Source organism: Heliangelus exortis, chromosome 3, assembly GCF_036169615.1.
Source record: "Heliangelus exortis chromosome 3, bHelExo1.hap1, whole genome shotgun sequence".
NCBI classification, from domain to species: domain Eukaryota; kingdom Metazoa; phylum Chordata; class Aves; order Apodiformes; family Trochilidae; genus Heliangelus; species Heliangelus exortis.
The window spans coordinates 109713331-109737402 of record NC_092424.1 but is presented as its reverse complement, the minus strand read 5'-3'; the positions used below and the strand labels follow the sequence as shown (position 1 = coordinate 109737402).

At 40.8% G+C, this 24072-nt stretch overlaps 1 protein-coding gene across 4 annotated transcripts; it reads left to right on the top strand.

The window, feature by feature from the left end:
* Nucleotides 1-3: 3 nt before the first annotated feature.
* Nucleotides 4-20876, top strand: MMUT (methylmalonyl-CoA mutase). Of its 4 annotated transcripts, none has more exons than XM_071742159.1 (13): nucleotides 4-37; nucleotides 1555-1951; nucleotides 3922-4289; nucleotides 4987-5144; nucleotides 6195-6366; nucleotides 8704-8952; nucleotides 10282-10393; nucleotides 11764-11879; nucleotides 12381-12496; nucleotides 15080-15211; nucleotides 18405-18552; nucleotides 19067-19234; nucleotides 20566-20876. In XM_071742159.1, exons 2-13 carry the CDS (start codon nucleotides 1588-1590, stop codon nucleotides 20692-20694), a joined length of 2232 nt encoding a protein of 743 aa, XP_071598260.1. In that variant the 5' UTR covers nucleotides 4-37; nucleotides 1555-1587; the 3' UTR covers nucleotides 20695-20876. The 4 variants fall into 4 exon arrangements, with proteins under 4 accessions (XP_071598260.1, XP_071598259.1, XP_071598258.1 ...); XM_071742158.1 differs by having other exon boundaries at nucleotides 11-260; XM_071742157.1 differs by lacking the exon at nucleotides 4-37 and adding an exon at nucleotides 1214-1243.
* The last annotated feature ends 3196 nt before the right edge of the window (nucleotides 20877-24072 follow it).

The following is a 24072-nucleotide window of genomic DNA, read 5'->3' as shown; positions in this document are numbered from 1 at the left end:
TGCAGTGCGCGGCTGCCGGCGGAGGGGCTGACAGGAGGTAGCGGGACCGGGACCGGGACTACGGCTGGTACCGGGACCTGTCCTGAGCCCACAGTCCCGTCGCTAGGGCTGCCAGGGGTTCAGACCCGCCAGGCAGACCCCATTCCGCTTCCCCCGTCCCTGTTGGCCGCCGAGAGGGCGTGTGGGGGGCGGGCTGGGGGTGCTGGGCCTGTCAGAGCCCTCTGGGGTTACCAGGCCGGGCCGGCGAACGGTGCTGTCTGGTACTTGCCCCTCTACCTCTCTCGGCTGTGGTGTGAGGGGTGGAGGGGAGTGAGAGGCTCCTCTGTGGTTCCGTCGAGCTGCGGGGCCGGGACTGGGCCCATGGCCTTGGGACCCGGGTAGCAGCAGGGGCAGAGTTTGTCTTTGGGTATTAGAAGAGATTTCGTGACTGAAAGGGTTATTAAAGGCTGGAACAGGCTGCCCGAGGAGGTGGCTGCATTACAGTACCTGGAGGTGTTGAAAAGACGTGTAGGTGTGGTGATTAGGAATGTGGTTTAGCACTGAACACGGTAGGAACTGAGTTAATGGTTGGATTTAATGATCTTAAAGGTTTTTTCCAACCAAAATGATTCCAGGATTCCATCCTGGCTGCAAGATCATGTCTGCAGGGAGCTCGGCGCTCCTCTGATGCTCCTTTGTGCTCATCAGATTATCTGGATAGTGGTATACAGATATATATATATATGTAGTGTATATATTATTAAAATACTCATGGGGAGGGTGTTGTTGCAGCACCACAACAGCAACAGAGATAGATTTCCAGTTTTGTGCAGACTTCTCCACAAAGGTGTCAGGAAGCCATGGGTATCCAGGTAGTTGTGAAGGAGATAAGGAGATAAGGCAGAGAGGTTACTGCCTCTTGAAGCCAAGCTGTAAAGGATTTGGCTTGGGAAGGAAGTGCAGGCATAAGGTATGGAGAGCAGAAGCAAAGGAACTTGCAGCTTTCTTGAGTTACTGAGCCTCTCCCCCATGACAGTCTCATGCATGACAGGATGAGCTCTGCAGCTTATCTTATCCCTCTGTTCTTGCATACCACATTATTTTTTCTTCTTAGTTTCTTGCTACATCTCTGATTTCTGTCCAGCCCAAGCCACCTTTTCCAAAATGTGTGATCAATTTTCTCACAGTTCACTCCCTTCTGAATGCCTCTCACGTTGAGGCTCCCTCTTTGACAGTAAGAAATCCAGAGATGAGGGATGGGAAGGTGAGAAGGTAACTAGGCATGCCATCTTCCTGACTGTCACTGAAGTAAGAGATCTCTTGTGGATGTGGATGAGTTGTAGGAATGTTTTCCTTAACTAGAGGAAAATGTAGGATTTTTCTTGACCTCCTTTATGCATTGTCAGGCTGAAAGATGAGGGAAAGGGTATATATTGAATATGTAGGCACATAAATACGCTCATTTTTTCCCTGAGTATTTGTTTAGCTTTTAGAAAAGTGCTTGGCCTCTCCATGCTCACTTCTCCCACGTTGGATTTATTGGATAATGTAAAAATGTGTTTTTATTTTCTTCAGCTTACTCCATACTCTCCCACCAGTGGGACAGCCATGCTGAGAGCCAAGGGTGCTCTCCTGCACCTGCAGCCCTTCTGCTGCACGTGCCTGGCACAGCTCTCACAACGTTCCCTGCACAGGCAGCCACTGCACCCTGAGTGGGCAGCCCTTGCTGAAAAGCAGCTGAAAGGCAAGAATCCCAAGGATTTAATTTGGCACACCCCGGAGGGCATCGACATCAAGCCCCTGTATTCCAAAAGGGACACAAAAGACCTCCCTGAGGAGCTGCCAGGGATGAAACCTTTCACTCGAGGCCCCTACCCAACCATGTACACGTACAGACCGTGGACTATCCGCCAGTATGCTGGTTTCAGTACAGTGGAGGAGAGCAATAAGTTCTACAAGGACAACATTAAAGGTAAGACAGCTGGTGTGGGAAATTTGCATTGCCAGGAAGCTGAACATGAGCCAGCTGTGTGCCCAGGTGGCCAAGAAGGCCAATGGCATCCTGGGCTGTGTCAGGAAGAGCGTGGCCAGCAGGTCCAGGGAAGGGATTCTGCCCCTGTGCTCAGCCCTGGGGAGGCCACAGCTTGAGTCCTGTGTCCAGTTCTGGGCCCCTCAGCTCAGGAAGGAGATTGAGGTGCTGGAGCAGATCCAAAAGAGGGCAACAAGGCTGGTGAAGGGACTCCAGAACAAGTCCTATGAGGAGAGGCTGAGGGAGCTGGGGCTGTTCAGGCTGGAGAAGAAGAGGCTCAGGGGAGACCTCATCACTCTCTACAACTCCCTGAAAGGAGGTTGGAGCCAGGGGGGGGTTGGGCTCTTTTCCCAGGCAACTCTCAGCAAGACAAGAGGGCACAAGAGGTCTCAAGTTGTGCCAGGGGAGGTTTAGGTTGGACATTAGAAAGAATTTCTTTACTGAGAGGGTGATCAGGCATTGGAGTGGGAAGCTTTGGATTCTCCATCCCTGGAGATATTTCAAAAGAGACTGGATGTGCCACTCAGTGCCATGGGCTGGGAACTGCAGCGGGAGTGGATCAAGGGTTGGACTTGATGATCTCTGAGGTCCCTTCCAACCCAGGTGATTCTATGATAACATTGTCTTGCAAAGCCATTGGAACATTCACACCCTGAATTACATGGCAAATGTGATGATTCCTCCTTGTGAGTTGTGGTTTCTGATAGGATCTTCCCAGTGGCATTTTTGTTCTTTATTACTGGCAAATTGGGTCATTTCTGAAACTGCTTCAGCTTTGCTGTTGAGCTGGAAAAATGAATGTGTTAAATGTTATTTTTAGTTACTCTGCCTGGACTCTTAGAGAGACATAATTTGTCTGTGTCTCAGGGTCTCACCAGCAAAGATCATGGAGCAATTTACACTCATTTTGTGACCATGAGAAAAAAATGTTGAACTTTGTCACTTAGCTAAACTTTTGGTCCTACTGCATCCTGATATTTTGGGTTTCCATCTCATATTTTTTTAAATGAGCTCATAAATACATATGGGTAGTGTCATTCATGGTATATTAGAAAAGTCAGGTTACTAAAAACTGGTATTTTCCTTATTTGAGAGATATTTTCCCAATATTTCTGCAGTATTGTTCTTTGTAGCAATTTGTTTAGCTAATAGCCAGAGCATCATCAAAATATACCATTGAGTTAGGCATTGTAAAAAAATTACTAAAAAGTTGTTCTTGATAGACTGAAGCAGTAGTTTTACACCAGCCACGCATCTTAGGAGTTTTTTGAAGCTAATTATAACCTTACCAGTTATAACAACAAACCACAAGTTGCCCTTTTGATAATATATCTGTGATACTTTTATTTCCCACTTTAGAATCCCTCTTACTCAAAACATAACTTGAGGAAGGGTGTGTGAGGAGAGCTTGGGGGTTTTGTTTTCTTTTGATACCATGATTAGCTGATAGGAAGCAATATTAGCTGCTGCAATCCTTTTGTGTGAGTTCCCATACTTTCCATTTATGAAACACTCAGAAAATTAAGAAATTAAAAGTACAGGGCATTAGGGGTTGATAAACTTGTCAATAGGAAAACTGTTCTGAATATTTTCTGCTTTACTGATGAATGTTGCTACTGAAGCAGAAGTGCTAATGGCTGGGTTAACTGGTAACACAGCTCAGTAACTCAGGAATCTTTGCTGCCAGGAATTTTTCACCTTTATTCCAGTTCTGATACTAATTTTTTTATATTTTTACTAATAATTTTATCTTGTGTGAAAGTTGTCTTGATACTGAATTATTTGACATAGATTTTCAATCCACCCTAATTTTTTGTAAAGCATTTTTAGTAATTCACTTAAAATCTCTCAGTAGTAAGAGAATTAATTGTTTTTTGGTTTTTGTTGTGCTTTTTGGCTTTGTCATCATTTAGCTGGCCAGCAGGGATTATCTGTTGCTTTTGATTTAGCCACCCACCGTGGTTATGACTCAGACAACCCCCGAGTTCGAGGAGATGTTGGAATGGCCGGAGTTGCCATCGACACAGTGGAAGACACCAAAATCCTTTTTGATGGAATTCCTTTGGACAAAATGTCAGTTTCTATGACTATGAATGGGGCAGTCATTCCTGTGTTGGCAACATTCATTGTCTCTGGAGAAGAACAGGGAGTGCCTCAGGCCAAGCTGACAGGGACAATCCAAAATGACATCTTGAAGGAGTTCATGGTCCGAAACACCTACATCTTCCCCCCAGAGCCATCAATGAGGATTATTGCTGACATCTTCCAGTACACCTCAAAGGTATTGATGCTTTAAATGTATTTACTTCTGTTATTGCATCTAATTAACTATTCATGAGTTGCTTTGGAGAACAAAGCAGAAGATGGGAAGAGCTGTCATAGTGAAGAATGATGTGGTTGAGGAAAGGGCTGGGAGGAGGAATTCAGATCCCAGATCACATACTGCACAAATGTGAAGATTTTCAAGTCCATCCAAATTTTTTAAACCAGTCCAAATCAAATTCAGATTAAGATGAGTCTAATCCTGAAAGGGTGGCATGAAGCCCGGAGACAAGGACAGGCTGTGCTTTTCACAGAAAGTAAGATGCCTCATAGCCAAGGAGCTTTATACAACTGTAAGCAGGACTGAAGAGTTAAGAAAACTTGAAGGACTTTTGCTGCAAAATTAAGTATGAGCAGGAGTAATAAAAGGAGTGAGGTGCTCAACTCATGGCTGAAGTTCTTTACTACTAGTGGTTTGCTTAGTTGCATTTTTGTTGGAGCAGCCTGTAACTGAGAAAGATACTGTGGTGGTGATATTTTAAGCACAATGAACAGTTCAAAGAGGTAAAAAGCTTGTGAAGTAAACAGCTGTGAACACCACTTATTAGAGACAGGTTGTATTCACAGTGTACAAAGAATGGATAATTTGTGAGTGTTGATAGAACAACTATCTGATCCCCTCTTCTGTTGTATTGTGTTGTCTTTTACTTTTGCAGTATATGCCAAAATTTAATTCCATTTCAATCAGTGGGTACCACATGCAAGAGGCAGGAGCTGACACCATCCTGGAATTAGCATACACTATAGCAGATGGCTTGGAGTACTGCAGAACTGGGCTTCAGGCTGGCCTTACCATTGATGAGTTTGCACCCAGGTGAGCTAAAGAAATAAGCAAATATATAAAACTCACTTTCAGTAAAACCTATAGGAAAATAGATCTGGTGTAGCAGATGCTTGGGCTACATCTCCACTAATAAACTGAATAAAACTCGAGCACAAGCCCAAGCATTGCCAAGGTCTGTTGTGACAATTGGTGTCTCTAGGTCAGAAGAAGAATCTCTAAGCTGTTATATCTAATATAGTTGAAGCTTTATGACTCCAGAATGCAGCAATAGCTCTTGCAGTTTTTCTATGCTGTAGTTTCATTGAATTTTTTTTCATTAGTACTACTTTGCAACTGTAAATTGGACTATCCAAACTTCCCTCATTAAGCACTTTTCCCAAATATTTCAAATTCCCTCAAAATAAAATTTAATTTTAAGCAGAATATGGTATCGATATATAGCTATTGCCAAAGTAAGCAGAATCACTGCTTTAGTGGTCTAGTTGATTTACAATTTCCTTAATTATATAATGAGTTTAAAAAAACAGAAGGTGTGGTTCATGTGGCTTGTTGCACATCCCACCTACAGAAGTCAGCTGAATTAATTTGATTCCAAGATCTGTGGCAAAATTGAGCTGGATCATGTAGAAAAAGATATGGCCTTATTTTCAGGCTTTCTAGTGATGGAGAATCTGTTAGAGCCTTTGGCAAATTGTTTCAGTTGCTAATTCACTGTTTTAAAACTGCATCTTTACTATAATGAGTTTTACAGGCTTTAACTACGTGGGTTTACATTTATAAAAATCAAAGAAGCTGTAAGCAGGAAAAGGGAGATGAACAGGAACATTGCTTGACCTTGGTCTCCTGCAGAGCAGTCCCTGGGGACAGTTTGGCAACTCCAGGGACCATTGTCACTGCCAGTTTGCCTGCAGTCACATTGTTTGAAGGCTGGGACAGTTTATTGGCATCATTCTGGAGCAAATGGCATCAATGTCCAGGAACATTCCCATCATCTTATTAATAGGAGATGTTGTTCTTTTACTGAAATGGAGTTATTAGAATGTTTTAATGTTTTATCCTCTTTGGGTGCTTTTGTTACAGGCTCTCCTTCTTCTGGGGAATTGGCATGAACTTCTATATGGAAATAGCCAAGCTGAGAGCTGGGAGGAGGCTGTGGGCTCACTTGATGGAGAAAATGTTTAAGCCCAAAGATCCCAAATCTCTTCTCCTGAGAGCTCATTGTCAGACATCAGGCTGGTCACTCACTGAGCAGGTTAGAAACTGTACTCTCATCAGCTTCCTAATTCAAATATGTTCTCATGATGTAGATCTTAAAGGGGGACTTCTGGTTTTGCTCATGAAGATGCAGCTTGCTGAAAGAGACAACCTGTCTTACTCTCAGTCTGCCACATGCACCCAGTAGCTCTGGAGACATCTTTTTGCTTTCATAAGACAAAAAGTTCTGTTGGGTGCTCATAGCATTGCTTCCCAACGTGCTGGTTTATGAATTATCTTCTTGTTCTGGACTGCCACGAACTGCTCAGGTAAAAGGGCAGAAACTAAAGACTTGAAACTGTATTCACAGTCTGGCTTTTCATTGTATGTCTTTATTTTCATCTGGAATTACTGTCTCAAGCACTTGTGCTCACAAGTAGATACTGACTTGAGTAGGATCCAAACTTGCTGAGTAGGGAGAGAATTTTTGAGAGGAGAGAAGTTTCTCTTGGATTTGTCCTCTAAGTTATGCTTACAGAATGCAACTGAATGAGTAAATAGAGGCACAATTTCCTCAAGATGACTGGCTTGAGAATTCATTTGAGCAGCCAAGAAGTCAGTCATACCCCTGACTCTCACTGCTGAAGACTGAAGTGATGGTTACAGCTCATCAGCTCTTTTGAAAGTGGGTGCACAACCTTCTTGTCCTGCTGAGTTACATCACATCTTGTTACATTTCTTATGTAACAAGAAAATAAATCATGAGACTTCATATAGTTTCCCAAGTGAGGTCAGATCTGGGTTCCAGCTCATATTCCAGTGCCCGTTTCTCAGTCAAAGTCATGCAATATGAGTTATTTTTAGATTGTGGTTGCAACTGTTGTTATTTGACTACTGTTTCCTGATTTATTTATTTTTTTATCAAGCAGATGTCATCATGTTTATTTACAATACAGGAATACTGCAAAACTAAACAGTAGCCTTTGTGAGTCCTCCTACCAGAAGTATGAGTGCAAAAATATTACAAAAAATTGTTCAACCATCTTCCATTCTCTGGCTTAAATATATTTCTGGTTGGATCATAATTTTTTTTTCCTGTTTAAGCATTGTTTATGTTAATACAGGTCCTCAGGGCCCAGTGTATACCCCTTAGAGGGTTCAGAGTACACATATAATTTCCTCTGGTTTGCCTTAAGATAGGTATCCACTCATAAATTAGGTTTTACTTTCTTGCTCCCACAAATTTTTTTTTCTGTAATTGTCTAAATGGAATACTTGAACCAGAAACAGATTCCAATGTAGATAGAATTATCATTCCCTTGAAAAATAGTGGTGTTAAACCCATTTCTTTATGGCAAATAATGACATTCACAGATCCCGTTATTAATTTTGCCATCATCAAAGATCCTGTTATATTCCTGGCTCTTTATTATTTTGGATACATTTCATCCCAACAAAGCACGTCAAGAATTAGGTGTGCAATCTGAGCTACTGTTACATTTCCTCAGTAATCACATTTAATAAGAAAGGCAGCTGCAGTGGGTGATTCTTCACTCCATCTCAGAACATAAGTTACTCCCAGGAGATCATGATAATTCCTCTTTGACTCTAAAGTCACATAGATATAAGTCAGCTGTGTATAAGTCTGAAAAGTGCAGGTAAACATTTTGACCTAAAGGTTGGCATTATATTCTGTGATACTATTTTTGCACCTCATGCTTCAAATCATCCCTTTTTTTTTTTTTTTGGTTAATATCCCAATATCTATGGTTTTCCCATATATATCTTTCTATTTTATGGTGCTGACAAATTCGAGCTGTCATTCCTACCTTATGTAACACAGTCATTAATTAAAATATTAACCATTAATTATAATCATTATTTAATTAAAATATTAACCCCATTTAGTTCCAAAACAGATCTTTACTGTTTTGACAAGTGTGCTGTTCACTACTTAGAGAATTCTGGAATCCAAGGATGGAGGACATCAGCACTACCTGTTCCATCCTCTCTACCTTGGATTCATAAAGTTCTTTGAAACACCGAAATATAAATATTTTAAATATAATTAGTATTATATTTAAGTAATATAAGTAATATTAAGTAATTAGTATTAAGTTAGGCTTAATATAAATTAGGCTTTGCTTTGTTAGCATAATCAGTTTACTCATACACCAATAATTTTGACCTGACTTATGAATTAATCTCTGTCTGATATACTGATACATTATATATAAGTTCGATTGGATGCTTATTATTGACCACCTTCTTTTTCAGCTTTTGGTACCATTCCAGTGTTTCAGGGGGGAATCTGCATTCATTTCATTGCAGATGAAATGTGATTCATTTGCCTCAGCCCCATGGCAGATTTCCTGAGCTCTCCTTTGCCTTCCAGGATCCCTTCAACAACGTGATCCGTACCACAATCGAGGCGATGGCCGCGGTCTTCGGGGGCACTCAGTCCCTCCATACAAATTCCTTTGATGAAGCCCTGGGTTTGCCCACAGTCAAGAGTGCTCGGATTGCTCGGAACACACAGATCATCATTCAAGAAGAGTCAGGTATCCCAAAAGTGGCAGACCCCTGGGGGGGATCTTACCTCATGGAGTGCCTCACTGATGATGTCTATGAAGCTGCTTTAAAGGTCAGTTTGCATCACCTTTTATGTGAAAATTGGAGGTATAGGGGTTCTGAGAAATGACTTTTAAGGAATTGTTTGGTAAGTTGGTACCTTCTAGAGAGGGAATTATTTCACTTATGCTTCAGTGAGTTGTTCATAAATGAACTTTGTGAAAATCCAGTGGATGTTTCAAGAAAGAAAGACTTCAGCCTTCTGGTAGACTACATTCAAAAGGGAAATCTCCCGGAGTGGAACAAATAATCAATCCTCTAAAGTCACTTGCACACAGAAGATTCCCAATTTATTGGGATCTCTGTTTTAAGAGTTCAACAGAAAAAAGAGTCAAATCAGCCTAGGTAGTTACTCATACCTTGGGACTTTAAGGGTTATTGAAAGCAAAGTTTTACAGCCAGCCATGTAGACAGGCAATTGTCTGACCATACTTGAGTATTATGCAGAATTTAGGGGAAATCTTTCTGTTGGATCCAAACATTTTTTAAATTATGTTTTTAGTTGCCAGCCAGTACTTGCATGTGGAAAGCACTGTGCAGCAGTAGTCTGACTGGTGACAATCCTGCATAAGGAGCAACCTGGTCTAGTGGGAGGTGTCCCTGCCCATGCACAGAGTTGGAACTATGATGATAATAGATGATATTTAAGGTCCCTTCCAACCCAAACCAATCTATGATTTTGTGTCTAGCCTAGAGCTAAACCTAGTGATTCTTCTTTTGAGCAAAGTATTGCTCTTACTCAAAGTCCCAAATTACAGAAGCTAAGAGAGGCTCAAACACTAACCTGGGACTGTACAGCCAACATGACTGTACATGACAACATTTGACATGTTTTTTTACATCCTTGTTGACTAGAACTCTTCTAGACAGTGGCAGGCAATGTCTGATGCCCTTTTTCAGTAGGCAGTTTAAATCCAGTCACCCTGGTTTGGAGCTGAACAGGCTTCTGCTCTGTGAGAGCTGCACCATGCCATGCCATTTGTGTTTAGGATCTGAGAACTTAACCCTGGGTTGTTCAGTGTATTTCTATTTGTATACATGTAACCACTAGGGCTGGTTGGCAGACAGAAGTCTGTTCTTACCCAAGATCTCAAATTTTAAGCCTTTTCATCCACAGATGTTACTATGCCCTGCACTGTTATTGACTTTTGGCAATTAAAATGATCTTTTTTTTTTTTTTGCAGCCTCTTTTCGTTTATACCAAAACCTGTAGTCAGGGACATGGAGCTAGGAAACACACTTTTAGAGCAGAACCTATACATGTATAGGTGTAACAAAAAACTTTGATGGCTGTACAAGTGCAAAGCTTATTTTCTGAACCTTCTTTTCATTTATTTCTCAGCTTGTTGAGGAGATTGAAGAAATGGGGGGAATGGCCAAAGCTGTTGCTGAGGGGATTCCCAAACTTCGTATTGAGGAGTGTGCAGCCCGGAGACAAGCCAGGATTGACTCTGGTAGGGACCAGGGAGATAAAAGAAAGGCAAAACCCCACAGAATACCTTCTTACCAAGTTGAGGGTTTTTTGCACACATTTGTGTAGTTTTGGGTTCTTTTTGGTTTGTTTGTTTGTTGTAGTTTAGGAGTAGCAGATTGTGAGTGATACAGTGGTAATGTTTTAGTGTTGTGCTATTTAAAGTTTCTGAAAAGAAATAGCACTATGTGTGAAATACAGTACAACTGTGAAAACAGTCTTGCTTAACATGCCTACAATTAGATGAGATTGTCCTATAGGAGTCTTTTGGGCTTTTAATAGTTAATTTAATTCCTGGTGGGATCTTCAAACTGTGATAAAAAGCCTGACTGCCAGCAGATGGCGATATTGAATGTGTCTGGGCCAAATTCCCTGTTTTGCCTGTAAACTGCATCTTTTTCCTATAGACCAGAAAAAAAAATAGTCATCTCAGGTTAGAGGGTGATGCAGATTCTTCTTTGTGATATATATACATGTGTATATGCATATATAGTGCACATACAGTAAGGATATGTGGACATGTACCTATATGTGTATATACATGTGTGCTATGAGCTGTATTCACTTCTTGTTGTTTGCATTCCAGTAACAGTCCAGTAATAGAAACTAAGGTTAACTCAAACACGAAAGAAGTTCTATGAACTTTTTTGTTTGGAGGATAAATTTGGGGTGGGTGTCTGATTAAAACCCATAAGGAATAATCGGTGAAGTTCTGAGTTTCAGAACTGTTGTCAGTTCTCTCCTAGGGTAAATTACTTCCTGTTGATTTGAAGAGTGCAGGAATGTTATCAAGCATTGCAAATAAAGATGGCTATTAAGCCCTTACTGGGTGAAAAGTAAAATAGAGTTTTACAATATGATAAAATAAGCCTTATTGACATGGAGTAGTTTTAGGTAGGTCCTTCATTTTCTCTGTTATCTGGTAAATCAGAAAAGTAAATGCAGAGCAGTCCAGGAGCACTATTTAATGCTGTAAAAATCAGTTATGTAAACTTAAAAAGAAAAAAATATCTTTTAAAATATAAAAATATAATATTTTTGTTAGTGACTTATTACTAAATCACTTTGTAAGGTAAATAATATTCTTTTTCAAATTTTTTTTCTGGCCCGGTATTCCCTGAGTTGAATGTTGGTGAATCTAAGTATCTCTTAGTTACTTAGATTTCTACAATATGGAAAATACAGACTTAAGTCCTTCCAGTAAGAAAAAATATTGAGTATTTGAAATGTATGTAGCTATAAAGCAAAGCACTGCATTATAATGCTCAGAATTTTCTCATCCTATTAATACTGTGTCTTTTCCCAGTAGTTTGCAAATGTATTCTGAGTTTCTGGTGTTTCCACTGGAAATAGGGTCTGAAGTAATTGTTGGAGTAAACAAGCATCAGCTGGAGAAAGAGGAGAGAGTTGAAGTTCTGGCTATTGATAACACTTCAGTCCGTAACAAGCAGATTGAGAAGATCAATAAGGTGGGAACTACATTCTTAAAAATTAAACTTCTTGTAATTGCAGATACAACTTGTGTAAAGGTGGCTTGCCAGAAGCTTAACCTCTGGGTTTCTGAGGATCTGCTCTGGTCTTTAGTGGAGAAGCTAGATTTTGGTTTCAACTTCAGTGGAAGCTGATGGAAAATCCCAAGGAGCACAGTATTAGAACTGAAACAGAAATGGTTTTGTTCTGTTCATTTGGTTTTAATCGAAGTATTTTAGATAGTCTCATGAATATGTATGTCTAGCCTTTCAAAATTAGTAAAAATGTAGATAAAATGTTGTTATTATATGGACTTGTACATGTTTAAAAAGTCTGAGACACCTTTTTACTTCTAATCTTGTTGAAATATGTAGCATGTGTTGAAAACTAACAACTCCATGCCTCCAGCCTCAGTATTTGAAGTCAGACAGTCTAACACAGTCAACCTCCCAGTCACTTTGTTGTTTGTTTTAACTTAATATTTTTCTCCTCCACTTCAGGTGAAGGCCAGTAGAGATCAGGCAGCAGTTCAGCAATGTCTTGCTGCTCTAACACAATGTGCAGCTACTGGGGAAGGCAACTTACTTGCTCTTGCAGTGGAAGCAGCACGTGCAAGGTATTGGTGGAGGGGGATCCATCTCCCACTGCTGTTTAAAAAGTGATAGTTCTGTTTCACCTTTTAGCTGTTCTTGGCTGTGGTGTCATTAAGGTTGGTGCCTTGAGATGTTTTGGGCTTGGGTGAAGTAAAAGTTGGCTGCAGATAGATTATTACATTTTACAGTCTCCCAAGGATATGCTTTTATTTCCCACAAGGAACAACATGGATACAAAATCTGATCTGAAATGATGTTGTTCATAGGTACTGTGTTGTTTCCAATTCAGACTCTTGCCAGTTTGAGGATGTAACAAAGTTTCTCTGTCACCCTGCTGTTTCATAGGTCAGGGAGCTTCAGAAGTGTCTGAGATGTGAAAATGGATATTCACAATCTCATCATGGTCTGTTGCTTCATCCTGCCTTGCACCACAGATTGGTGTGAAAAGATTTTTTGGTTGAAGGAGAAGTAAGTTTTCTTAGTGGCAAAGATGTAAAGGAGGCATTCTTTAGAGTCCAGTGGAACATTTACTTTTTTCACCTAAGGTGCTTTTAAGACTGTTCTCATTCCTTCTTTGAAGTGTCAGTCTCTAGAATAGATCCTGTCTGTCTGATCATTTGTTAAGTAAGTGCCATAAAACTAAGCTTAAAACCACAGACTCGGTTATAAAACACCTGTTTTTCATCAAAAGAAAGGCTGCTACCAAAACATGCAGTTCAGCACAAGGCAGTTGTGAATGGCAGTCACATTAAAGAAACTCAGATTTATACCATAAAGGCAAAGTGACTTCTGTCAGTTTTGCACAATTGTCCAGTAGGTTTTTAGCAGCATGCATTGAAAAAATTGTAAGTTGATAAAAACAATTGTTGCTTATGCAGCAGTTTTATAATAGTGAGATGAAAACAGTTTTCTCCAGAACAAAATTTTGCTGTAAACAGAAACAGGGGGGGAGGGGTTTATACATCCAGGTTGTCCAGTGTTATTAATTGCTGATTAAAGTGTAATTGTCAGTAAAAGTATGGTTTTCCTCTCCTTTTAAGAGAAGATATTCCTGGCTCTTTACAGCTATTCCAGTGGATACATAAATGGCACCCACTAATGCAACAGGGTTAAAAACTGAGCAGACATTTAACAAAAAAAAATATCTACAGGTAAATAGTAGTGAGTAGTAGTAGTGAGTAGTTTAAAAGCAAAACTGTTACTCACTTTAGATCTGAAGAGTTGAAGAGTCTTGGAGCAGAATTTTCAAAACCCTCTGAAGGGATTTCAGAAGCAGTATTTGCAGAAGAAAGACCTGCATTTTATTTTTTGTGTCTTACACAAAAAATCTCCATACCCAGCACTAGATTATAGTTCAGTAAGATTGACAGTCCAAACCATTTAGTTTTCACTTTGTTAGATGAAACTTTCAATCAGACTTGTATGTAGTAAAACCAGAAAAGCACACCTTGGCTGTATCTACATGTGCTGCACTGATGTAATACTGGAGTTATATTCAGATGGTGCTTTCACAAAAGAGAAGAGAAAGATGTGTCTAAGTTTACAGTTTTCTCCAGTAGAAAAGAGGAGTGTTCTCCACTGTAAACCTTCATCCAGCCTGTTTACACAAGAGTAAGTCCATCAGGAGCTCAGTAGCACACCTTCAAAATTGTTACACAGCACCAAATCCCACTTAATTTCATCCCAGAAGTAAACAGCTTGCTGTGATGGAGACAGCAGATAATCTGCTCCTTCACCTCAGATGAGTTGTATATCTATTCAAAATAGGTTCCTTTCTTCAAGCATTTGGTTGCAGGCTCAGCTGTGATTAAAGCACAGCATTTTAATACAGTCTGCATTATAGATTTTATGGAGGAAGGTACAAATCCACCAAGCATGAGATTTTTAAATGCTGTGGGTCAGAGGCTGTTGTTGCTGCTGTTTGTACATGAAGACAGCACAGCCTAGTTTGCTTCTAACACTTGTGCTACAGCAGTAAAATGTGTATTATTTTGAATGTGCACTGTGCCTCCAATAGCAAATAAAGCCTGCAGGTAAGTGAATTTCCCACATTCTTTTGCATCTCAGTGGATAAAAGAGCTATGTCAGGACTGGTGGAGAAGAATATTAAAATATAAAAAAAATTAAAAATATAAATTCAAATATAAACACCAAGGGAAAAGCAAACAAATTCCAGTTAGAAAGCTAAGTTTCAGTCTTTTCTGGGTATTCTTCCTTATTTTTAAACTCTTGATATATAGTTGGAATTTTAGTATGAGTCCAAATGCAAGAACTTTCAGCCTGAGCCCCCAAAAAATTTCCAGTTGAGAAAATTGGGCTTGATTTCTTGAAATGTTTTGCTATGCAGTGGTCACCATTCCCCTGTCCCTTGTAAAATCCCTTCTCACATCAGCAAAACAGTATTTTCTTAAAATAATCTTTCATGTCCTATCAGTGGGTGACAGTGGGGTGAGTCAGATGCTCAGAGTTTTAGCACCGAAGAGGAAATGAGCGTAGATGAATTTTTCCTCCAACAAAGCACATAGCTGGCCCACTTCCAGGGATTTCTGTATTTTTTTTTCATTTAAACCTTCAGACAATATTAATTCTTTCTTTCTGTGTCTCAGGTGCACTGTTGGAGAAATAACAGATGCAATGAAGAAGGTGTTTGGGGAACACAAAGCCAGTGACCGCATGGTGAGTGGAGCTTATCGCCAGGAGTTTGGAGAGAGTGATGAAATTCTTCATGCCATCAATAGGTGAGAACAGCTTCCCAGGAAGCCAAACACAGACTCACATTTATTCTTTTAGATTTATGTGCTACTCCCTGTGCCTAAAAAAACATTTCCCAAACCTCAATTACATCCCCAGAACAAGAGAGTGAGCTGCACAGTCATGGCCATGCCTGTAAGCGAGCAGGGAGAATGGGAACAGGCAAAATTTAATTGATCTTGTATTTGCTTGTAAGCAAAACCCACTGAGATGATGTTATAATTTGAGGATTTTGTTCAAATGGATTGGGCAGTGCTAGAATGTTACCTGAAAGGTTGCCTGAAATCCCCATACATTGGATTGCTTCTTTTGAAGACTCTGTAACAGTGATCTCTAAAATATTTCCAGCACTTTATATTTACAAAGCTTGGGTTTGATCTGGGTTGTCCCTGCAATTTTATTCCTACTATCCCTAAAAATGTAAGACAAAAATATGTCTGGTTATCCACATAAAATTTGCAGTCTATGGGTTTTACTTACCCAAAGCACAAGGGAAAAAAATATCAGAAGATGGCAGTATGTGTGAAAACAGTGGCCTGTTTTTGCCATTTGTCAGCTTCTGCTTCTGCTGCTGTCCTCTTGGGTAAAGAGAGTGAATTACTGTAGTGGGTGGTGATTTCATATGAATAAACTCATAAGGTCCCTGCTGTGTTGGGGCTTTCACATTAAAGAGTTACAGGATCTCTTAAAAGGAAATTACTTGGTGGCTTCACAATGATCATGTTTATCCTGGCGTGAAAGTAGTTGTGTTGAGGGATGTCACTATCATGTTTTATTTTAAATATCTGTTTTAAATGTATTTTAAAATATGCACATACATGACACAGAACTGATTTCTTGAGAATCAAGATTTAGCTCCCTTTTTACATACCTGCCTTCATCTACAAGTTAGTACAAATGGTAATGAAAATGTATTTAGTAGGTTTTAAAAGTAGCCTTCAAAAGTCTGATTTCACACTTGCCCCACACTTAAACCAGGCTCTGGGTTGCAGTGTCTCATGTGATTTTAGCCTGGCAGGCTTGGAGCACCTAGAGCTGGTCTTGTTGGGAGGGAGCCTGTGGGTATGGAAGTAAAAAACAAGAATATGGAAAGAAAAAACAGTAAAGAGAAAATTATTTCAAGATGTGCTGGGAATGCACACCTGCAGCCCATGAGGTCACCCATATCCTGGGCTGCATCAAAAGAAGTGGGGCCAGCAGGTCAAGGGAGGTGATTCTCCCACTGTACTCCACCCTGCAGTGTTGTGTCCTGTTCTGGAGCCCCAGTATATGTAGTGGACCTGTCAGAGGTAGTTCAGAGGAGGCCATGAAGAAGATGAGAGGGCTGGAGCACCTCTCTGATGAAGGCAGGCTGAGAATTGGGGTTGTTCAGCCTGCAGAAGGCTCTGGGGTGACCATAGAGACCATTCCAGCACCTGAAGGAGCTACAGGAAAGCTGGAGAGGGACTTTCAACAAGGGCATGGATTGACAGGACAGAGGGAAATGGTTTAAAACAGGAAGAGGGGAGATAATACATTAGGAAGAAATTCTTTCCTGTGAGGGTAGTGAGCCCCTGGCCCAGGTTTCCCAGAGAAGCTGTGGCTGCCCCATCCCTGGCAGTGTCTCAGCCCAGGTTGGATGAGGCTTGGAGCAACCTGGGCTGGTGGGAGCTGTCCCTGCCCATACAGGGGGGTTGGATCTTTATGGTCCCTTCCAACCATTCTGTTATTCTGTGATATCACAAATCAATTTGGATACAGGACTTCTTTGATATTCTCACCAGTCTGTAGAAACAGAGAAGGCAGGCCCAGGTCCTATACATCTTCAAGCAGAACCTTTGGTAGTCTGCTTCTCCAGACTGTTTTGATGTCTTGACATAATTCCATTTTAAGCTTTCCCAAGGTCTTATTTTTACTCTCCTTACATACTGCATATTCCTGACTTGGTGTCATCTCCTGAGTCTGTTCATATTTGTGCTGATAAATCCTTTCTCTAGAGTCATTCTTTTCCCCAAACTACACCACTGAATTCATACAGTGACCATCCCAGCTATGGTTTCAGGGCATACCAAATCCACACAACTCCATCATTACAAAAAGCTTAGACCAGTGCAATGTTAAAAAAAAAATAGAAATATTCTTGGGAAGCAGCAGTCTTGGTGTCCCACTTAAGGACAGACACTGGTGGTACCTGGATGATGAAAAGTAAAGTAAAAGATTCATCTCTGAGGCTGCAGTTACAGTCACTTTAACACAAACCTGAACTGCCACTAACTAGAAGAAGGGAGACACTGGAGTGGGTGCATGGAATGGGGGATCCAGTAATCATTTTCTGCACAGTCTTGTGCCCAGTTGAATGATGATGCCCAGCATGGTGTCTGGGACATCTATAGCCTGTGTGCCATGCAAGTACTTTTCAAATAATTGGTCACAGTTATTCTTAAAATTTAAAAATTTTGTTTTAGTTAGTTGTAATTTAGCTCATTAAGCCCTCATAGCTTTCAGTATTTTATCTGTTAGAAAGCAGGAAATTAGTAGTTTAAAAAAAAATGAACAGGGGCTGGAGCACCTCTGTTACAAGGAGAGGCTGAGGGACCTGGGATTGCTCAGCCTGGAGAATAATCTGGGGGGAACTTAGAGCTGAAAGGAACCTCCAGGAAGGCTGGAGAAGGACTTTTCCTAAGAGTGTCCAGCAACAGGACAAGGAGAAATGGTTTCAAACTGAAGGAAAATAGGTTTAGACTGGATCTTAGGAAGAAGTTTTTTAGAACAATGGTGGTGAGACTCTGAAACAGATTGCCCAGAGAAATTATGGATGCCTCCTCCCTGGAGCCGTTCAGGGCCAGGCTGGATGAGGCTTTGGAGCAACCTTTGTCTAGTTGAGAGGTGTCCCTGCCCATGGCATGGAGGTTGGAGCAGAAGATCTCTAAGGTCCCTTCCAGCCTAAGCCATTGTATGATTCTATGACCTTTATTGTTGAGTCTATTAAATACAAGAAATCAGTTCATTATCATATGTCATGAATATTAACATAGTGTGCTGACTACAGAGAAAAAACATGACTTAGAAGATCATTTTATTTGATGTACAGAAACGATATTAAGTTGCAGCCAGTGCTTTTTTTTTTTTTTTTTTTTTTTGTGGAAATATTTCTAATACATCTTAGTGCTCTGCAATGATCCAGTATGTGTTTCCAAACAGAGTTAACAAGTTCATGGACCGGGAGGGGCGCCGACCTCGTATCCTCGTTGCAAAGATGGGTCAAGATGGCCATGACAGAGGAGCTAAAGTTATTGCTACAGGATTTGCAGACATTGGCTTTGATGTGGACATTGGTCCCCTCTTCCAGGTATGACTGATGGAGTGGTGTCCACTGTATTTCAAGTGGACTGAGGGAGCTGGGGGTGTTGAGGCTGGAGAAGAGGAGGCTCAGAGGAGACCTCATCACTCTCTACAACTCCCTGAAAGGAGGTTGGAGCCAGGGGGGGGTTGGGCTCTTTTCCCAGGCAACTCTCAGCAAGACAAGAGGGCACAAGAGGTCTCAAGTTGTGCCAGGGGAGGTTTAGGTTGGACATTAGAAAGAATTTCTTTACTGAGAGGGTGATCAAGCATTGGAATGCACTGCCCAAGGAAGTAGTGGATGCTCCATCCCTGGAGATATTTAAAAAGAGCCTGGATGTGGCACTCAGTGCCATGGGCTGGGAACTGCAGCGGGAGTGGATCAAGGGTTGGACTTGATGATCTCTGAGGTCCCTTCCAACCCAGCCAATTCTAGGATTCTAAGTGCAGCCATTTTCCCCAGAATCCTTGCTCAGCAGCCAGGCTGGGGCTGTTACTTGTCACATAATCCTCTTTCCATACAGACACCTGGAGAGGTGGCCCAGCAGGCTGTTGATGCAGATGTGCACTGTGTTGGTGTGAGCACACTTGCAGCAGGTCATAAAACTCTTGTGCCTGAGCTCATCAAAGAACTCAACACCCTTGGCCGGCCAGATATTCTTGTCATATGTGGAGGTGTCATCCCACCTCAGGTATGGGTGTGAACATAATTTCCCTCAAGGCTAGGAGGCTGCTTTTTTCCTGTCCCTGCTATTTTAGTGATTTCCTCTATTCTGTTATTGCCAGAGGTGATTTACAGCACTAAAGGCTGCTGTGAACAACCAGCAGGGTCAGCACAGATCTGCAGGATGCTTGTGGGGTGTTGCTGATGTGGTTTTCTGTACACCACGTAACTTACTGCTTTTCTTCAAAGGAATACTGAGCATTGTTGTGAAAGGATTAGCCTCAGGGAAATGTTTTTTCTTCCTCTGTTGTTCCTGCTTACCAGTACCTTGCATATTACTCATAAAGGAGCACTCCTGCCTTAGGAGACTTTATGGCTGCCAGTAGTAGTTTGGAAGACACATCTAGGGACTAAGGCACTTGGCAGGTCCCAACATCTATAGGCTACACATCTCATTCACTGTTTAGCCTCTGCTGTTCCCCATTGCTGCCCCTCATTCCCTCTGCTTGACTATTTCTCCTTAACTATTGAAGTTTGTTGGATTGCAGTCAGAAGTGTGCCTCAATCTTAAATTTCCTCAGTTCACCCACAATGTGTCTTGTCTCTACTGCCTTTAGTGTCATCTTCTCTCTAGAGGGATTCAAATAGATTTTATGTATATGCTACTCCCTTTTCCCAGACATCTTCCTTTTCTAGCCAATTAGAAAAATGTTCAGGTGTGAGACTTTTAAACTGAACAAACAAAACTTGTAGTATTTTCCTAGGAGATCAGTTGAGAGTTGAGTTCTGTCCAGTGTCTTAGTGGGATGCTACTAGCCTGTGGCTAGAAAAGGTATCTCATAGGTAGAAGTAGGAGAAACTATGTAACTGCTCCCAGGGTTTTTGAAATTCCTGGACAATCACAAGATTAAAGACATTTTGTATGAGATAGTGTAATTTTTGTATGAGATTTTGTAAGATTGTATGAGACCACTGGCAGTCATCTGGTCCAAACCCTTGTTCAAAGCAATATATTCGAAATTTGAGGTGAGATCAGATTTAGAGTAGGTTATTGAGGATCACATCCACTTGATTTATATTTTGCAAGCATCTGTTATTAGGCAGATGTTAAACATATAAAAAATTTATAACATATAAAAGTTTTCCCATGGATACAGTTGTTCTTAGGTTGTGGTTTTTTTTCCTTCTGACTACCGCATTTTTTTTGTCGTTTCCTCTGATGCTGTGGTGCTTCTTTCTGGGACTTGCTGCATGGGCTTTCTCAGGGCCAGCATGCAAGTTAGAGCATTACACACCAATTGTAAAGCTCAGTTTTCTGTTCCACTGCTGACTACAGATAATCAATTTCTTTCTGAACAGGATTATGACTTCCTGTACCAAGTCGGCGTTACCAACGTGTTTGGTCCAGGGACTCGCATTCCAAAAGCAGCTGTCCAAGTGTTGGATGATATTGAGAAGTGCCTGGAGAAGAGGCAGGAATCCCTGTAATGCTGAAATGTCCCACAGCACAACCAGCCTTACAGTAATCACTTACAGAATGTACTCATCAGCAAGGGATGGCCAGCCACACACCATGGGTTCCACTGCCCCATGGCCTGGTGTTTTGTGCTTTCTAAGAAAGTTGTAAATTCTCTGCTTGTTCTAGTTGAGGATTATTTATATATGTTCCCCCCCAAAAAAAATTATCTCTACAACTATGATTTCCAGGGAATTCAGGTGGGTTGTTGTTTTGTTTTGTTTTTTTTTCAGATACTCTGATAAATAAAATATCCATTCCAGCTCTTTGGTTGATCTCTTTTGCACGCAGATAACTTCTTTTGATTTTTTTGGCAGGCACTGTAGACCTTGAAGTCTTCAGGCAGAATCACTAAAGCTCAGCAGATATATGATTGAATGCAGCACCACTTTGATGTTAACATTAATCTGATTTAATTTGCCTGAGAAATGCATGAAGTACATGAGCCAGAATTTTTCAAAGTTGGTGGTTTGATTAATAAGATACAAACCCTGTACAAACCCAGTTACCCCCACAGGAGCAGCTGTGCATCTCTACTCTTTGTCTACATCACTGCCCTTCCCTGATACTTCACTGTTTTTCACATGAAGTTCATTCCAGTGCCATCCTTTACTTAGAGCTGTATTTATGTCCAGTTATTGGTTTTGCTGGCTGAGTCTGTTGAGCATTTTGACTCTCTCCAGGTAAATTGATCCTAAATCCTCACCATTTTTTCTCCCCTCTGGAAGGAATTTGATTTATTCGTGTGAAAAGTCCTTTGTGGAATCCATACAAGGCAAATAGGGTGTGAGTGTCTCTGGAGGGGCAGTCTCTGGTCTTATGGCCCTATCCCAATTGTTGATCATTGTAACTCATCATAAAATGAGACCACAGCCTCACTGGGAGAATGCTTTTATCTGCCTTGTGGTGAAAGAGGCTGCAGCACATTTCTGAGAGGTTTGGCACCATCACACATTATTCAAAATGGGATTCTCTGTTGTTGGCTGGAAATCACAGCTCCAATTAATAGCATTGTATCATCACTTCAAAGATTGCAATTTGTGAGACCTTTACTTGCCTGTAGTCTCAGGCTGCTCAGAAACAAGGAGGTTAAACTGACTGGATGTTTTTTTTTCTCTGTCTAATTAAGATATAAAATATTGATCTCAAAGCAGACCTTTGCCTTTAAAACTCCTTGGAGGTTTATCCTCAACTGTTTATAAGTAGCTGATTTCCATCAAGAAGCATTGGTATGGTTCAAACCAAGATATACAGAAAGTAACCACAATAAAAATAATCCCTTAATGTCTTTTCTCAAGCCTTCCTGCCAGCCAACTGGAAAAAATACTTGGTCAAAGTGTTGGTGACATCTGAACTTCACAATGACAGAGGTATCGTTCATATCTTTGTAGTTTCTCTGCTCTTTGATAATGTGTCATCCACCTGGTTTTGCCTTACAGAGTCTTTACATATCTACAGTCTCCTTTATGCATCTATAAGCATTAATAAGCTTCCTCCTCAGTCTTCTCCAGACTAAAAAGACCCCAATCCCTCAGCCTTTACTGATATTTGAGTTATCAAGTCCTCTTATCATCATGTTATCCCTAAACTTTTATGTCATCTCAGTAGGGAGCCCCATTTATCCTCAGTGGAAAAATCTTAGCTGAAGGTGGCTTGCCCAGAGGTGGATGTTTGCATTGTAAACTTCTACAGGTTTGGTGAGACAGCTCCTACTGAGCAGGTTAGATGCCCTTGGAATTTTTACTTAAAATATTTGTATTGGGTTGTCTGTGCTGATTGCAAACAGATTCACCCCTGAGGTAAGTGCTTTCTGCTTCAGAAGATGAGCTGACAACACATTCCAGGCCTGGGCAGGAAATACCAGGAAAAATAGTTATAATTTAACCATAAATCAACTTCATGAAAACTAAGAGAAAACTACTAGTCCCCTTTACAGTATGAAATACTTCCTTCCCTAGTCCTCTGGCCAAGGGCAGCCCTAGGTTTAGAGGAGTTTTTTGTATGTAATATAAAGCCATTTAAAATTCAGTCTCTACGGGGGAAGTTTTGATTTCCTTCTCACTGAGTCAGAGAGATCAAAAAGAAATTTGAGGCATATTTGATACACAAACACCTGGACTTTGATTTTTAAAAATTAAGTACATAAACAGGTAATAAATCAGGCTATTAAAAATATTTTTTTCTTGTATATTAGCAATATACAGATCTTTTGGGTTTACAGAGATTCTGCCTGTATTGTAGAATCACATATTTTTCATATTACACTTTAAAAGCATTTACAAGTGGATGTGGTCATATGTGTTCTGCTCCTAAATTTTTTAGAGAGGAATGTCCAGTTACATGACAGTATTAATGTGCAATTAGCAGATGGGAATATCTACTTTGCTATTTAGTTTATACATCAAGCAACTGAAAGCAGTAATTCCAAGGTGGAAGATGATTATTAAAATGCAGGTTCCAATCAGGTTATTTTTTTTAAAGCTGAAAAAAAAGGCTGATAATTGACACTTACCCTCACAAGTCCATTTCCAGCATGTTAACATTTTTTCTACCCACTGCCACACTCCTCTGTCCTCTCTTATATTTTAAAATATTTTCTCTTCTGCATTTCTTTTAGCCATCTCCCCCTCCTCCCACATACACGTGCATAACACTCTCCTGCATCTTTTCTCTCCCCAAATACTTTCCTTCATTTTTCACAAGCTCCCCTCTCAGTTACTGCTATTTTCATCCCTCTTCCCTTTTCCCATTTTCCTGTGCCACAGGCTGCTGGAGGTAACTGTATCCCAGAGGATGCTTCACCTCTTAGTTTTTGGGACAGAGAATTGAGCACAGTCTCATTCTGTATGGAGTATCTGTGAGTGACATCGCAGGACAGGATAACACCACCTTGAAAGCAAGCTTAATTTAGGAACTTTTCACAACTTTTTACAAATAAACCTCGTTTAATCTAGCGGAATATTTATGAGAGTTGGTGACACTGCCAGTGGCAGGAGCTCAGGGGAAGGCAAGCTCCTTAAAATTTCCTAATCCCCCAGGAGCTCCAAATCCATTCACTATCGTTATAGGCTGTCAGTAAAATCTCTGCCAAATCTGCCTGTGATTTAACTCCTTTTGTCTTCACCAGACTTAAGGCAAAGAAACCTGTGGTCAGCTGTGCAAGCAGGAGAAGCAACAACTGCTGCAGCCATCAAGCCATGTTTTGTACACTTCAAACCCTAAAGCTGGGTGTTTCTGTCCTTGAAAACCACAAACTAAGTCACAGAGAGAAAGGTTTAAAGTGTAGGAGCTCATCCTTTCCACCTCAGAATTTCTTTTGTTAAAACTGGCTGGCAGGAGGCTGTTAGGGA

Excerpts from the sequence above, each read along its gene's own strand:
- MMUT (XM_071742156.1), top strand. The coding sequence starts at position 1,492 with ATGCTCACTTCTCCCACGTTGGATTTATTGGATAATGTAAAAATGTGT. Across the intron at positions 1,952-3,921 it reads CTACAAGGACAACATTAAAG|CTGGCCAGCAGGGATTATCT; the intron begins GTAAGACAGCTG and ends GTCATCATTTAG. Across the intron at positions 11,880-12,380 it reads AGATTGAGAAGATCAATAAG|GTGAAGGCCAGTAGAGATCA; the intron begins GTGGGAACTACA and ends CCTCCACTTCAG.